At 37.7% G+C, this 16,336-nt stretch overlaps 1 protein-coding gene across 3 annotated transcripts in view; it reads left to right on the top strand.

Annotated features, from left to right (window-relative positions):
- The first annotated feature begins 417 nt into the window (after positions 1-417).
- kdm4a (lysine demethylase 4A) overlaps positions 418-16,336 on the top strand; it is a 38,084-nt gene continuing 22,165 nt past the window's right edge. Inside the window, exons 1-10 of one of the 3 annotated variants that reach the window (XM_008109485.3) lie at positions 418-575; positions 4,088-4,277; positions 6,651-6,826; positions 7,868-7,982; positions 8,944-9,137; positions 9,412-9,461; positions 10,635-10,738; positions 12,211-12,348; positions 13,835-14,082; positions 14,989-15,179. In XM_008109485.3, the coding sequence (XP_008107692.2) occupies positions 4,140-4,277; positions 6,651-6,826; positions 7,868-7,982; positions 8,944-9,137; positions 9,412-9,461; positions 10,635-10,738; positions 12,211-12,348; positions 13,835-14,082; positions 14,989-15,179 (1,354 nt within the window). In that variant the 5' untranslated portion in view covers positions 418-575; positions 4,088-4,139. The other 2 variants (XM_008109486.3, XM_008109487.3) reach the window with 2 other exon arrangements.

Genomic DNA, 16,336 nt, shown 5'->3' with positions numbered 1-16,336 from the left:
AGAATATTGCCAACACAAACACAGATGCATCGCCAACTGAGACCCATTTGATGTCTCGTTCCCTCATCAGTTCCTTTCCCCGTAAAATCTGCTTAGCAACTAGCTTTCCCTCTTCGCTGATTGGCTGAGCTGATCTTTAAGCTTCCTAGAAGTGACTGGTTCGGAGCTATCATTACGTGAAAGCCGTCGCGTGAAGAGACACGGAGAAAATGGAGTAAAGAGCATAAAAAGGGACCAGATGTAGGAGTGGAAAACGGTCTATTTTACAACTTCCCGCGGAGGGATTCCAAGGAAAAAATACGCGTGTCGTCACCGCGTCTGCGCCGCCACGGAACTACTTTCGCGGCGGGGGGCGTAGACGCCGCTTGCTGCCGCGACGGTGACGAAACGAGGGGGCACGTGAGTGATTGGCAGCGCGCGTAGCCTATGGTGCAGGAGGACGGGCGCGAGCGCTGGCGGGGATTGGACCGCGGCCGGGAAAAAGCCACGCCCATGTCTGAGGGGACGGTAGTGGGCCCCAGGCAACCACTCTACCTTGGGCCCTGTCAGAGGCGGAGGCGCCTGAGAGGGTTTCGGTGAGTGGAAGGAGGAACCAAGGGGGGCGCGGAGGGGGAGGCCTGGGATCGCGGTAATATCGGAAATGGAGGCAGGAAAGGCCGGACCGGGCGGGGCCTGAATCCGTCGTTGTTTGAAGAAGGGAAACCTCCGAGAGCGGCCGGGCTTCTCCGGTGAGGGTGAGGTGAGGGTGGGCCTGCGGGGGGGCAGGCACTGTCCCCGCGGCCTTTCTCTGCGACAGAAGCGGGCCAGGCGCCTCGGTCGCTCTGCCCCACCGCCCCCAGGCGCAAGGCCCAGCCAGCCATCCTTCTATTTCCGCCCCCGCCCCATATAAACGGAGGGGAACAGCAGGCACCCAGGGGCAAAATCAGAGGCCTTTGTGCCGCGAAAGAGAGGTGCTGGAAATCCACAGCGATAGTAACGATGATGTCTCTGCTTGTGGAAGTCAGAAGGCCATGGTGGGAGCCTGGCAGGGAACGCCTTCGCCTGGGAGTATCTGCCCAGGTGGGCCCTTACGTTCCGTTCCCATTATTATTATTATTATTATTACAGTAGAGTCTCACTTATCCAACATAAACGGGCCGGCAGAACGTTGGATAAGCAAATATGTTGGATAATAAGGAGAGATTAAGAAAAAGCCTATTAAACATCAAAATAGGTTATGATTTTACAAATTAAGCACCAAAACATCATGTTATACAACAAATTCGACAGAAAAAGTAGTTCAATACGCAGTAATGTTATGTTGTAATTATTGTATTTACAAAATTAGCACCAAAATATCACGTTATATGGAAAACATTGACTACAAAAATGCGTTGGATAATCCAGAATGTTGGATAAGCGAGTGTTGGATAAGTGAGACTCTACTGTATTATTATTAGCCCACTTTTACCTCTATGCCCCTCATGTTCCCTTCCAATTATTATTATTATTAGCCCACTTTTACCTCTATGCTCCACATGTTCCCTTACTATTAATACTACTATTATTAGCCCACTTTAACCTCTATGCCCCTCATGTTCCCTTCCAATTCTTCTTCTTCTTTTTCTTCCTCCTCCTCCTCCTCTTCTTCTTATTAGCCCACTTTTACTTCTACCGTGTTTCCCCAAAAATAAGACAGTGTCTTATATTAATTTTTGCTCCCAAAGATGCTCTAGGTCTTATTTTCAGGGGATGTCTTATTTTTCTATGAAGAAGAATTTACATTTATTGTTGAACAAAAAATGAACATTATATACTGTACAGTAGTTGTCATCACAAACCAGCATAATCAGACAAACTGTGAATCCTATCAAGAATTTCTTGTTACTACCATTATTTCCATGTGCAACGCTCTATGGTACGTACATTTACCAATCCCGCATGCTCTGTTGTTCTGTTCGGCGAGCATGCTTCCAAACAAAAACTTTGCTAGGTCTTACTTTTGGGGGACGCCTTATATTTAGCAATTCAGCAAAACCTCTACTAGGTCTTATTTTCTGGGGATGTCTTATTTTAGGGGAAACAGGGTATGCCCCTCATGTTCCTTTCAATTGTTGTTATTATTTTTATTAGCCCACTTTTACCTCTATTCCCCTAATGTTCCTTACCTATTATTATTATTAACCCACTTTTACCTCTATGCCCCTCATGGTCCCTTCCAATTATTATTGTTAGCCCACTTTTACCTCTAGGCACCTCATGTTCCCTTCATACTAGTGTTGTTGTTGTTGTTGTTGTTGTTGTTGTTATCATTGTTTTTATTAATATCTCACTCTTACCTCTAGGCACCTAATGTTTCCTTCAAAGTATTATTACTGTTATTATATGTATTTATATGCCACTTTTTTGTCTAGGCCCCTCATGTTGCCTTCATATGATGGTGATGACAATGACAATTATTTATTTACCGCATTTATACCCCATCCTTCTCACCCCCCAAGAGACTCAGAGTGGCTTACATATTTAGGCAACAATTCAATTCCAAAAATGTACAACCAATAAAATAAACATGTACATTAAAATAAACAATAAAGCATATCCACATTAAAACCATTAATTTAATATCATGCAGTCCAATACCATAGTACGAAGTCATTCCAGTTGTCACTGCACTATTCCGAGTTTACATATTGCACTAGTAAATTGCTAGCCAAAAGCTTGGTCCCACAGCCATGTTTTTAGCTTTTTTCTGAAAGTCAGGGGGGAAGGGCTGATCTAATTTCACTAGGGAAGGAGTTCCACAGCCAAGGGGCCTCCACTGAGAAGGTCCTGTCTCTCGTCCTCACCAACTGTGCCTGTAAAGGAGGTGGGACAAAGAACAGGGCAGTATTTAAAAAATTTTTTGAAAGTATAATTTCTTTGGAGTTTTTTACTGATTGCTTGAGAGTTCCTGATGCTGGAGTTTGGGTTACCTGAGAGTCTACTGTGTTGTTGTTGTTGTTGTTTTTGTTGTTTATATCACACTTTTATCTCTTAATTGTGATGGAGAGCGGCTCACAAGATTTTTAAAAATGCTATTTTAATTTAATCTTAAAATGCAGTTTAAAATCCACAACATACAAATATGAGATGAGCTTTCACATTACCTCCAGAATAGATAAATATAACTCCCCCCCACCCTGAATATCTTTACCATATATAGAAATATACAGAAGGTTTGTGAAAATAGTATGTACAGAAGGATGTCCTCATTTTTCCTCTCTTCTTTTCAAGTTAATGGCCTGCTAGAAAGTAATCTCTCGCTCACCTGTTTCTCCATGACATTCACCAGTTATTTTCTTTTTTGTTGTTGCTGTGTGCCTTTAAGTCATTTCCAATTTATGGCCACACTAAGTGGTTTCTTGACAAGATTTGTTCAGAGGGGGCTTGCCTTTGCCTTCCTTTGAGGTCAAGACAGTGTGATTTGCCCAAGGTCACTCAATGGGTTCCCCTGGCTGAAAAAGCATTTGAACCCTGGTCTCCAAAATCATAGTCTCAAACAACTACAGCACATTGAGTCTCATTATTTTATTATTTTGTAAAGCAGCCTCCTTGCTTAAGTACTAAGGCACTTAATCTTGGAAGCAGAACAGGATCAACTCTGGTTTGTTCTTGGATGAGAAACTGCCAATGAATACCAGGTATTGTATTCTATATTTAAAAGAAAGTAACTAGCAAAACCACCTCTTAAGTATTCATTGCCCAAGAAAACTCTATGAAGTTTATGTGGTCACCATAGGTCAACAGGCCACTTGAAGGCACATACACATACAGAGTAACTTCTACTAATTAAGAGTGGGGGGGTGTTTCTAGCAAATAGCAGTGTTTACACTACACCATGTTATTCTTGTTTTGGTTGAGCATGTTTGCAAAATGACAATTAATGAAAAAGAGCTGAATACAACAGGTGACAATTAAGGCTGGAGTGGGCTTTTACCTATTCTGAAGCCAGTAATGGTGAATGTAACAGAACATATCACTTTGACTGATGTTCATTTTTTAATATTTTCTTTATTCTGTATTGTTCTTATATTATAACTTGTGTTATTTCTATGGCTGTTTGTTTTAGTGTGCTATTTCTCCTGGTTCGTATGTGACAAAGGGATCTGTTAACAACAACCATGGCATCTGAATTAGAGAACCTAAATCCTAGTGCCAGAATAATGACATTTCATCCCACTATGGAAGAATTCAAAAACTTCAGCCGATACATTGCATACATAGAGTCTCAAGGAGCCCATAGAGCTGGATTGGCAAAGGTAAGAATGTCTAACAAAAGGTTTTTATAATACCCATCAGAATTATAATTCAGGAAAATAGAACACACTTGAGAACTGTAAGTGAGGAATATCTTGAAACTAAAGGTCATGGAAAAATTCACAAGGGCCATCCAGTCCAACCCCATGCTATGTAGGAACCCATAATAAAAGTACTCCTAACAGATAGCCATCCAGCCTCTGTTTAAAACCCCTCAGAGAAGGAGACATAACCACACTCTGAGGCAGTATATTCTTCTGTTGAACAGCTTTTACTGTTAGAAAGTTCTTACTAATCTTCAGGTGCTCTGTGTTCTAGTCTCTATAGCAGGGGTCCCCAAACTAAGGTCCAAGGGCCGTATGCGGCCCTCCAAGGTCATTTACCTGGCCCCCACCCTCAGTTTTATAATATAATATTTTTATATCATTTTTAATAATATATTGAATTTACATATAATATTGATAATATTATAATGTTATACAATATAATACTAATACCAGATAATAATATTAATTATATGTTATATATTACATATAATATTACAGTATAGTGCAGGGGTCCCCAAACTAGGGCCTGGGGGCCGGATGCAGCCCTCCAAGGTCATTTACCTGGCCCCGCCCTCAGTTTTATAATATAATATTTTAATATCATTTTTAATAATATAATATATGGTATATACATATAATATTGATAATAACATTATAATGTTATACAATATAATATTAATAATACCATATAATAATATTAATTATATGTTATATATTACATATAATGTTACGGTATAGTGGTATAGTTCAATATAATAATATATAATGCTAATATTGTGCTATGCTAATAATATAATATATTGTATGTACATACAGCTGCTCTGAGTCCCCTTCAGGGTGAGAAGGGCGAGATATTAATGTAATTAATAAATGTAGTAAATGAATAAATAAATAAATTTAGACTTAGGCTCACCCAAAGTCTGAAATGACTTGAAGGCACACAACAACAACAACAACAACAATCCTAATTAACTTGACTATCTCAGAATTGGCCCACACTTCCCATTGAAATCCTGATAAGTTTATGCTGGTTACAATTGTTTTCATTTTTAAATATTGTATTGTTCTTTCATTGTTGTTGTTGTTTTGCACTACAAATAAGACATGTGCAGTGTACATAGGAATTTGTTCGTTTTTTTCTTTTTCTTTTTCTGAATGATTATTTGGCCCCTCCACAGTCTGAAGGATTGTGGACCGGCCCTCTGCTTTAAAAGTTTGAGGACCCCTGCTCTATAGAGTAGTAGCCCCCTCCTCAGTGTGACATCCTTCCAGATATTTAAACATGGCTAGCATTTCCCCTCTTAACCTTCTCTTCTCCAAGGCTAAACATAACCAGCTCCCTTAGCCACTCCTCACAGAACTTGACTTTCAAACCTTTGATCATTTCCCTGAACATATCCCACCTTGTCACTATATATATACAGTAGAGTCTCACTTATCCAACATAAACGGGCCAGCAGAACGTTGGATAAGCAAATATGTTGGATAATAAGGAGAGATTAAGGAGAAGCCTATTAAACCTCAAAATAGGTTATGATTTTACAAATTAAGCACCAAAACATCATGTTATACAACAAATTTGACAGAAAAAGCAGTACAATACGGAGTAATGCTATGTAGTAATTACTGTATTTACGAATTTAGCACCAAAATATCATGATATATTGAAAACATTGACTACAAAAATGCGTTGGATAATCCAGAACGTTGGATAAGCGAGGCTTGGATAAGTGAGACTCTACTGTATATATATATCTCTCTCAAATAGAGTTTAACGATGAAAAATCTGGAATTCTAGACTTTCACTAACCCTATCCTCAGATGGGAGATGACCACTGAATAACAGAGTAAACAGTGGGCAAAACCAGCTCTTTAGTATTACTCAGAAAGCTCTTTGAAATTCATGAGGTTATTATAATCCAACAGGCAGCTCACACATACATATGAAAGTTCAAGATCATGAGCTTGTCATTACTGAAAACACAACCACTTCAGTGGTTTTCTGTTCATGTCAGATATGTCTTGTGTAAACATTTCTATTACCAATAATGTGGTGAATTAAAATTAACATTTTTGATGTGGTGTAATTCCCTTAAATAGCTATCTTGTGCTTTCACATTTATAGTTTAACCATGCAATTGTAATGTGTTGAGCTTTGCAAATTATTCCATTAATATAAAATGGTCACTAAAATTATTGGAATTATGATGCAAACTGTAACCACTGAGCACTGTATTACATCTGAAAAAAAGTGATGGCACCAAGGCTGCTGCCTATAGTTTTTGTTTACTTGTCAGACTCTAAGCTTTTGCCTTTTGAATTTTCTAGGTTGTCCCTCCTAAGGAATGGAAACCGCGCAGATGGTATGATGATATTGATGATGTGATAATCCCTGCTCCCATTCAGCAAGTTGTCACTGGCCAGTCAGGCCTCTTCACACAGTATAACATCCAGAAGAAAGCTATGACAGTCCGGGAGTTTAGGAGGATAGCAAATAGTGATAAGTAAGAATTAAATTATCTAATGAATTCTAATGGATAATAGTGTATTATTTTTATTTGTATTGTTAAATTGATTTTTTAAAATGAGTCAAGAATAAATTACTTATAGTCTAACTTCCAGAAATGATACAATTTGGATTGCTATGTATGAAAAATGCTGAGAATAAAGAAAGTTGCCTTTATAGGCAGTCCCCAAGTTTACGACCAAAATAGGTTCTGTAGAGTTGTTTTTAAGTTGAATTTGTATGTTAGTCACAACAGGTACATTTTTGAGTTTTAACTCCAGCCAAAGATAGATAGATAGATAGATAGATAGATCGATCTTTGGCCAGCATAGGGAAGGGTTAACATACCTGTGGTGTTTGTTTTGTTTTCTGTGCCTCTGTTCAGAAGATTTCACCTCACTTTCTGTTCCTGTGATAATTGATTTTTTTTAAAAAAATGGCTTGTTGTAGAGATAAGTATTGGGGAGGAATCTTCAGTGGAGACACCTTTTCCCCATGATAGCTGTTTCAGGAGTGAATTTCCCTTCTGAGGGGTAGATTTCTCTCACTTCCTGTTGTCTCGCCCTCATTCTTAACTATGAGTCATGTGTAAATCGTATGTTTGTAACTCAGGGATTGCTGTATTCCTTAAATTATATAGATAAATTCATTTAAGTCTAGAAGATAATCTTACTATCTCTTATGCCACTAAAACAAGGTAAAATATAGATCAAAGCATAGAAAAAGTTGTATGATAGATTTCTAAAAGTGATACAGTCTGTTTTAAGGTAACTTTCATACTTTGCAAAATCTAGTGCCCAATTTTGAAATTAGCTTCAGTTTGTAGTCATCATGATTGCAGAGACGTCTCTCTGTGTATGGGCTACGTAGAGTCTGTGTAGGGTCTCCTGGGGGGCCAATGTTGCCCCCTAACAGTTGACACCCCCATTTTCAAACTGTGGTGGTTATTATTTAAAAACCAACGTATTGTGTCAATTCTGTGGAACTATCCTATAGACATGGGTGTGTTGTTCGTTAAAAACCCTCTTTTTTACTTTAGGTATTGTACACCTCGGTATACTGACTTTGAAGACCTTGAACGCAAGTACTGGAAGAATCTCACATTTAATGCTCCAATCTATGGTGCAGATGTTAATGGCACACTCTATGACAAGGTAAAGGAAGAAGGATGCATGAATAGTAGTTTTTCTGACTGGTATATAGTTCAACCAGCTTTCAGCATCAGTTTCAGATGCTTTTCTGGGTACATTCTGCCAAACATCAAATGATTTTGCTAAAACTCCTAGCTTGGTAATTGTCAATTCAGTGCTATCACTGTGGGCCATACAGGACTTCTGGTGACAGAGATATTGTTACAGCCTGTTTTTGTTTCTCTTTTTTATCTCCAGAATCATTAGCAATAGAAATTACTATGTATACAAAAATCAGTTCGAGTGATATTAATAAAATACAGCTATTTAAATTGTCAGTAGAAGATAGATAACAAAGTGTCACTTGGTATATTTGGGGTTTTTTTGTATGTGTAGATTTGGAAATACCTATGTTTTGGGATATCATAATATTCTTTACAATTAGGAGGTGTGGCTAAACCTCCTGACTAGTTAAGATACCTTCATCTTGCCATTTGCAGGCAATGACGTCGTTCAGAAATATTCCCTTTATTGTCATTTGCTGGACTATTTCAGTCCAATCTGGTCTTCAACCCAATTCAGAATAAATTGTTTGGTTTGAGAATCATGGGTTCAACTGTGCTGAATTGACTAATTTTGCCACACTTAGGTGGATTGAGTATGGAAAGCAGTCTGTTTTAGTAAGTATCTGGTTGCTTCCTTCTTTTGTATTTAAAAGACAGGTTTTTAGCAGATTGATTCTTGATGTGAATTGAAATGTAGAACACACAGTATGTCTGTAACACAGTGGTTCCCAACCTTTGGGCCTCCAGGTGTTTTGGACTTCAGCTCCCACAGTTCCTAACAGCTGGTAAACTGGCTGGGATTACTGGGATTTGAAGTCCAAAGGTTGGGAACCACTGCTGTAACAAATCACAAGCCACAAAGAAGATTAATATTAGCCGGTTTTTGCTTTTGTTTGACTGTCTTCATCTGATATCTTTAGCATGTAGATGACTGGAATATTGGTCATCTGAATACAATTTTGGATGTAGTGGAGAATGAAAGCGGCATTACCATTGAAGGTGTTAATACACCTTATCTCTATTTTGGAATGTGGAAAACTTCCTTTGCCTGGCACACTGAAGACATGGACCTTTATAGCATCAACTACCTGCATTTTGGGGAACCCAAGTCATGGTGAGTTACTCTGCCATGGAGTATACTGCAGATGATTATTTTACCTAACATTTCTCAGGAAAATTAAACATTTTGCTTCTTTTTCCTTTGGTATTTCATGACTTACGTTGTAATACAGTCTTGTTATAGAATACACTTTATGATTTCTTCAGTTTAACAAAAACAAAAGAAAAACTGACATGCCTTAAATTTTTACTGTGGCAATTTACATTATTCTGAAATTCTTATTAGTTTCAAACTCTTCAGTGTTTTCCCTCCTTAATTTGATTTGCAGGTACTGTGTTCCTCCAGAACATGGGAAGCGACTGGAACGTCTTGCTAAAGGTAGACAACCTTCTTTATTTCAATGGAAATATACAGTTGACAGTTTTTGATGAGAAGTTAGGATAATCACAGTAGTTGTAATCCAGCATTGTGATAGAGAACATTTCCTTTAAAAATAAAAAGAACCATATGAACAAACACTAATTCTTTCTAAAATAATTTTTTAAAAGCTTAGCAAATCCCCAGAATTAGTTGTTTAGTTTCTTTCCTTTAGGGTTGGAAGAGGGATGGGAGTCAGCATAAGTATTTAATATATCCCTATAACAATCATTTCAAAATGTGTATATTTCATTTCCAATTAAATAATTTTACTGCTGTGAGCTCATTTTGGCTTTTCTTTGTAAAGCTTGATTTTTAGAGCTGGAAAATCAGCTTGAATAGAAGTCATGGGGAGAATAAATATTATAACTGTGGGGCTGAGCACATAAAATAATCCAGGTTCAAATCCAGTATCAGTTGAAGAATGCCAAAAGAGTAACACTAGGAGAAATCTCTGCGGAGGTCTTAGGAAGCTACTGTATGCCGATTTATGCTGCATCTGAAAGTGGGGCTCCTACACTACCTCTGTGTACTGTAAACTTTCTTAAAATTCAGGGAGGGGATACCAGTTTTTATGAATGCATCCATATCATATTTGTGGAAAATCTCATTTAGATTGTGGTTGATTAGTTATATTTTAAATTCTGCTTGTGGTGTCAAAATCTAACTCAGTTGAGACAGACTTTTTCAAGACTTCTAAAAATAGACATTCAAACTACATATTCAAAAATGTATAACATTTTATTCTAAAATATCTAAAATATATAAGATAAATGCTCCTAGACTGTAGATGCTTCCTCATTGCTGTTTGAAAAAATACATTACATTGTTCTTATGGGAAACCTTTACATTAATTGGACATGGGTTGTGGTAAAATGTGGCATAAAAAAGATGTGTACCTTACTGTTATACATTAAAAACTGTGTTAATTCCTCTTTCCTTTTCAGCTATTTTAAGTCTTTGAAATCCTATCTTTTTCTCCTCAATGGTATTTTAAGTACAGTGGGGGGTGGGGGAAGCAATCATGTTAGCTGTAGATTTTTTTTACATGAGAAATCATTTTCGTTCAACTGTCCAGTATATATCTCAATGGGAAATACAACAGTTTTTGAACATTTCCCCTTACTGAAACAGGGTTCTTTCCTGGAAGTGCCCAGAACTGTGAAGCTTTCCTCCGTCACAAGATGACTTTGATTTCTCCGTCAATACTGAAGAAATATGGCATTCCATTTGACAAGGTAAAGGGGGAGCTGTCATTGCTATAAGCACCCACAAAGCCTTGCAAGATTTAGAGAGTAGATTTCTGGCAAACAGTTCATAAAAAGCCAAACATGTATTTTAATCACAGTTCAGCTCTTCACGTGCATAGTTAAAACAGTACTTAATGCAGGGTTGCCTTCTTCTGTACAATCTGCCCCGAACACATTACGTCCTGATACTGTGAGGGAAAGACCTGTGAAGAGGTGACTCCTTCAAAACCCATTTGAAACTGTACATTCAGTGCTCGCAGATTACAGATTGACTGACTGAAAGGTGGAAAACCCAAAAATTAAGGAGCAGAGCAGGGGGAATGGAATAGACTGGGCGAAGAAAGAGGATTAAGAAAAACACAGAGAAAGAAGTCATTATTGTCTGGGAAGGTCATTTACCGGCTTGGACAGTATAGCCTAGAGATAGTAATAAGAGCTACCCATAGAAGCCAGTGGAGAAATCCAAGCTGACAACATTGCTGTAGGTGGGCCCCAATATACTCTCACCACTCCCATCTCCAAAATAACCAGTGAGGTTTGACTGCTTTTTCTCTGCCCACTACTTACTGACTTTAGTATGTGAGGGGGTGAATAGAAAACCAGGAGTGAGGGCATAAAATAGACTCACTGTGAATCTCTCATGTTAAGTACTAAACTGCAGCATGTTATGCTGGTACACATTATAACCTTGACATACCTCTGGGTTTTAATTTTCCATAAAGGTACAAACTGCCAAAACAAAGCAGTTCTCTTTAAAGATGAATCCTATGGGATAGTGCATGTAATAGAATTATTTTATTTTTACTTACCGTAGTTTGATATGTTTTTTTCTGATGTCAAATGCAGTTTCCAGTTCAAATGAAAAAGGTGATTTTGCAGTATTTTGGGATTATTATATATAATTTGTATAAATGTTTATTGACTAATTTATTTGCTATCAAACCAGATATAATAGATGTGTGCATCATATCTCATTTTAGAAAAAAATATGCCAGAGAAGGTTCCAGTCAGATTTGCAGAAGTTTCTGAATAGTGTAGATCAGGCACGGGCAAACTTTGGCCCTCCAGGTGTTTTGAACTTCAACTCCCACAATTCCTAACAGCCTACTGGCTGTTAGCAATTGTGGGACTTGAAGTCCAAAACATCTGGAGGGCCGAAGATTTCCTATACCTGATGTAGGTGAATTAATTCACTTGCTAAAACTGATCAGTAAAGGGCAGTCTTCATTGGACTAGCATACTCCACTGTTCAATTTGGAACTGCTTTTGTTAAATGCTTTTGATAGTTTATATAGAGTTCCACTGTTGGGGGATAGACCAAGTTTGTTGGCATATTTCATTTGTCATATTTTTAAAATTATTGTTCTGCAAAAGTAAAGATAAGTTTTATGGTTTCCACTACTACAAACTGTACAGAGATTATAAGAATTTAAAAAACCAATAGTCCATATCTCTTTCAGGTGACCCAAGAAGCTGGAGAATTTATGATAACCTTTCCTTATGGATATCATGCTGGCTTTAATCATGGGTTCAACTGTGCTGAATCGACTAATTTTGCCACACTCAGGTGGATTGAGTATGGAAAGCAGTCTGTTTTAGTAAGTATCTGGTTGCTTCCTTCCTTTGTATTTAAAAAGCAGGGGTTTTTTTCTATGTTTAGCAGATTGATGCTTGATGTGAATTGAAATGTAGAAAACATCAAATGTCTGTAATAAATCACAAGCCACAAAGATGAATTTGTCATTTTGATTGAGATTGAGGTAGCCATAATCATTCGTAGGTTTGGGGCACATAAAGTGTCAGCTTTCGAATTATTATTTTTTTAAGTAAAGGGAGGACTTAGTGTCTTGGAGCCCTATAAGATGATCATTAACTTTGCCTTGAAGTCTAAGGGTGCATCTTCTTTAACTGCTATAAATCAATGCTATAGAATAATGGGAGTTGTAGTTGTACAAGGTCTTTAGCCTTTTCTGTCAAATAGTGCTGTTGCCTCACCTAACTACAAATCTTAGAATTCAGTAACATTGAGCCATAAAGTGGTATCAAACTGCATTAATTCTGTAGTGTAAATGTATCCTACTTGAAACAGGTTCAAAACTTTACATAGGAATTAAGGTCCCACTCTTGCCTATCTACATTATCCTTTAGGTGCAAACACATTTTGCTTTATAAATATGAATGTTATGAAAAAGGAATATATTAAGTCTGTTGTTTTTTCTCCAGTACTCTTTAAGTTTGTTTGCTTTTTAAGTCATACCTAATTATTGGTTTTCTATGTTGTGAAATTCCCAGTGTTCTCCAAAACTCTAATCAGGCCCGTGCCTTCTTAGCTTCAATAATACTGAAGCCTTGGATAATTGTTGGCCATTCATTGTCTTCCCAGTTAGGCATCAATATGAAATGCAGTATATTTGTTGTTGTTACTATTATTATTATGTTTATTTATATCCTGCTTATTATCTTAGTAGCTGATGGTCTTAAAAACCTTCTTTAAAAGCCTGCCTTATAAAAAGGCCGTAACTTGCCATTTGAAAGACAGCAGGGAGTGGGCCATTCTGGCTTCCCTGGCCAGGAAGTTCCAGAGTCGAGGGGCAGCCACCAAGAAGGCCCTCTCTCTTGTTACCACCAGTTGAGCTTGATATGGAAGTGAGAGTGAGAGAAGAATCTCTCCTGAAGATCTCAGGGCCTGGGCAGGTTCGTACAAGGGGATGCAGCCAGCCAAATAGCATGGACCTGAACCATCTAGAGCTTTAAATAACCAGTATTTTGAATTGTGCCCAATTGAGTTGTCCTCAGAATATAAGCCTACAAGTCTTGAACTGGCTATCTGAAAGATATAGCTGGTTCATTTGGTGCACTTCCGCCACTCCTTTTCCAAATAAATTTGCATTCCATAGTAAAGACCATCTCCAAAAGTGTACCCCCAGTCTGAAATAATTTTATCTAGAACTAGTTTTGTTGGAAATGGACTGAAATTCTTGGAAGGTTGAAAGAATGGAAAAACATGACAGTACTGTAATATGAAGTAGTGTCCGATTGGAATAGAAGAATAGTCTGTTTCAACTAGTTTATGGTTCCTTGCAGTGTTCGTGCCGAAAGGATATGGTCAAAATCTCTATGGATGTCTTTGTAAGGAAATACCAGCCAGATCGCTACAAACTCTGGAAAGCAGGAAAGGATGTGACTGTCATTGATCACGCTCTCCCAACACCAGAAGCAGCTGAGTTCTTCAAGGGAGAGCTCCTCCAGAAAGTTAAAAATGAGAAGCACTGTCCTGATGACACTGAACTAGAGGAGGAATGCAGTGCAGATGGAGATATTGAGAAGAAGAGGTAAAGTTGAATATTTGTTTGTACACAGAAACAGTGGTCTGCCCAATACAGGAACTGGATTGCATCATTTCTTCTCTTCCTTGAGATCCCTTGTTTTCTGGGAAATATTTTAAAAAATAAAAATAATACCTCTTCCATCCCTCTGGTTTTGTGTAACACACAACCTGAAGTGAAGTTTTGAAAGCTAGTTTGACATTTTGATCTTCTGATAAAGACAATAATTAAAGCAAAGATTTTTCCTAAGAAAATAATTATTGGATGGAGAGTAATACCAGGTGCTTTAGACTATATTTTGAGAAGAAGGAACTAGCAAAAACCACTTTTTGAGTATCTCTTGCCTGAGAAAACCGTATGAAACACATAGGGCTTCCATAAGTCAGTAAGCAACATGAAGGCACACAAAACACAAGAGTTAATGGATGTTGTATTGTTTGAAGATTTCCAGTTCCAGTAGCTGCACAGAAGAATTATAAGTTTGAGGTGACAAGACTAATTTAATCAGCTTGTTCTTCAAAAATATTAGTATTGTAGAGTAGTTATGGAGTACTTGAGAAAAAAATCTGAGTAGCTTATATCTGTTATTAGATGAGTCTGTAAATGATAATATCCCTACCTGATCCACATTTACATTTAAGATGGCTATTCCAGTTTTATATGATAATCAAAATTTTTAAATGGAGGCTATTTACAGTTGAGAAAGAAATACTGCCACTAGTAGACAGGAAATGCTGAAAACCCTATTTCAAGAATTCATATCAGAAAAAGGCCATCATCTTTTCCCCTAAAGTATATTATGTTTTTGGGGGCTGTACCTTTGACTGCTAGTTTATAAAGTGGCAAATGTTTGCATCCAGTGGCTTGACATAATGGCATGTGGTGTTAACTTTTAAAGCCGGTTTCTTTCAGTATGCCCAAGCACCGCATTGGAACCAAACGGCATCGTGTCTGCTTGGAGGTTCCTCACGAGGTGAGCCAGAGTGAGGCCTTTCCCAAGGAGGAGCTTGGTCCAGTGCAGTTTGAAATGGATGTGGCAGAATCCCCAGTAGGACCTGCTAGAGAACCTGTGCAGCAAGGGGAACAAGGAATTGCACTTCCAGGTAATTTCCCCTGCAAAGTCCTGCTTTGTTTTACCATCTAACTTTGAGCAATTTTTTTTCACATCGTGATAGAGGTGCCTTAACTCACACTAAGTCAACAAAGGTACTACAGTAGAGTCTCACTTATCCAACATAAACAGGCCGGCAGAACGTTGGATAAGCGAATATGTTGGATAATAAGGAGAGATTAAGGAAAAGCCTAATAAACATCAAAATATGTTATGATTTTACAAATTAAGCACCAAAACATCATGTTATACAACAAATTTGACAGAAAAAGTAGTTCATGACACATTAATGCTATGTAGTAATTACTGTATTTACTGTATTTACGAATTTAGCACCAAAATACCACAATGCATTGAAAACATTGACTACAAAAATGCGTTGGATAATCCAGAACGTTGGATAAGTGAGACTCTACTGTACTTGCAAAAATCCAAGTAGTAAACTTGTATAGTACCTACATTGTAGTACAAAAGATTAAGGACACTGTGGCTATGGGAAAGAAGCTACATGATTTCTTCTAACATTCATCTTAACTGTTTGGCGCTGTCATTTGATAGTAACACTCTGGTAGGAATCTGTTAGTAAATTTTTTAAAGAAAAATCAATGGAGCGAATAGCAGCTATCTCCCAAGGATTAGGAGGCATCACCATAATTGTGAAAGAACTGAAATGAGATTGTGGAATTTTCATCCATGACAAAAAGTAGTTTAGTTCATAGTGTATTAAAAGATTAGCAACACTTTTAAGAATGTGTTTTCAGACATACTAGAGAAGAGCTTTTCAAACATTTCATGTTGGTGACATACTTCTAAGACATGCATAATTTCGCAACACTGTAATTCAGTTTTACTAGGCAACTGGAAATTAAACTAACACCTTATAAGAGATACAGAATTGTAATAACAAAATGAATGGGGACATGAGACACAACCTATTTCATGAAAACCTTTCATTTATATTTTTAAAAATATGTGATTTACTGCTTATTTCACATAAACTCAGAGGTTTCTCATTACATTGTTGTGGCACACCGACACACAAACGTATCGTGACACACAGTTTGGAAAGCTCTGTGCTAGAGCGTGAGTGGGTTTAGAGGATTAGCACCAAACCAGTCATCTAAAAATGGTATTGTCCAATTAAGGTAG

This window comes from Anolis carolinensis, chromosome 4, assembly GCF_035594765.1.
Source record: "Anolis carolinensis isolate JA03-04 chromosome 4, rAnoCar3.1.pri, whole genome shotgun sequence".
Taxonomy (NCBI): domain Eukaryota; kingdom Metazoa; phylum Chordata; class Lepidosauria; order Squamata; family Dactyloidae; genus Anolis; species Anolis carolinensis.
Note: the sequence above shows the minus strand (reverse complement) of the source record. Positions and strands in the feature narration are given on the sequence as shown.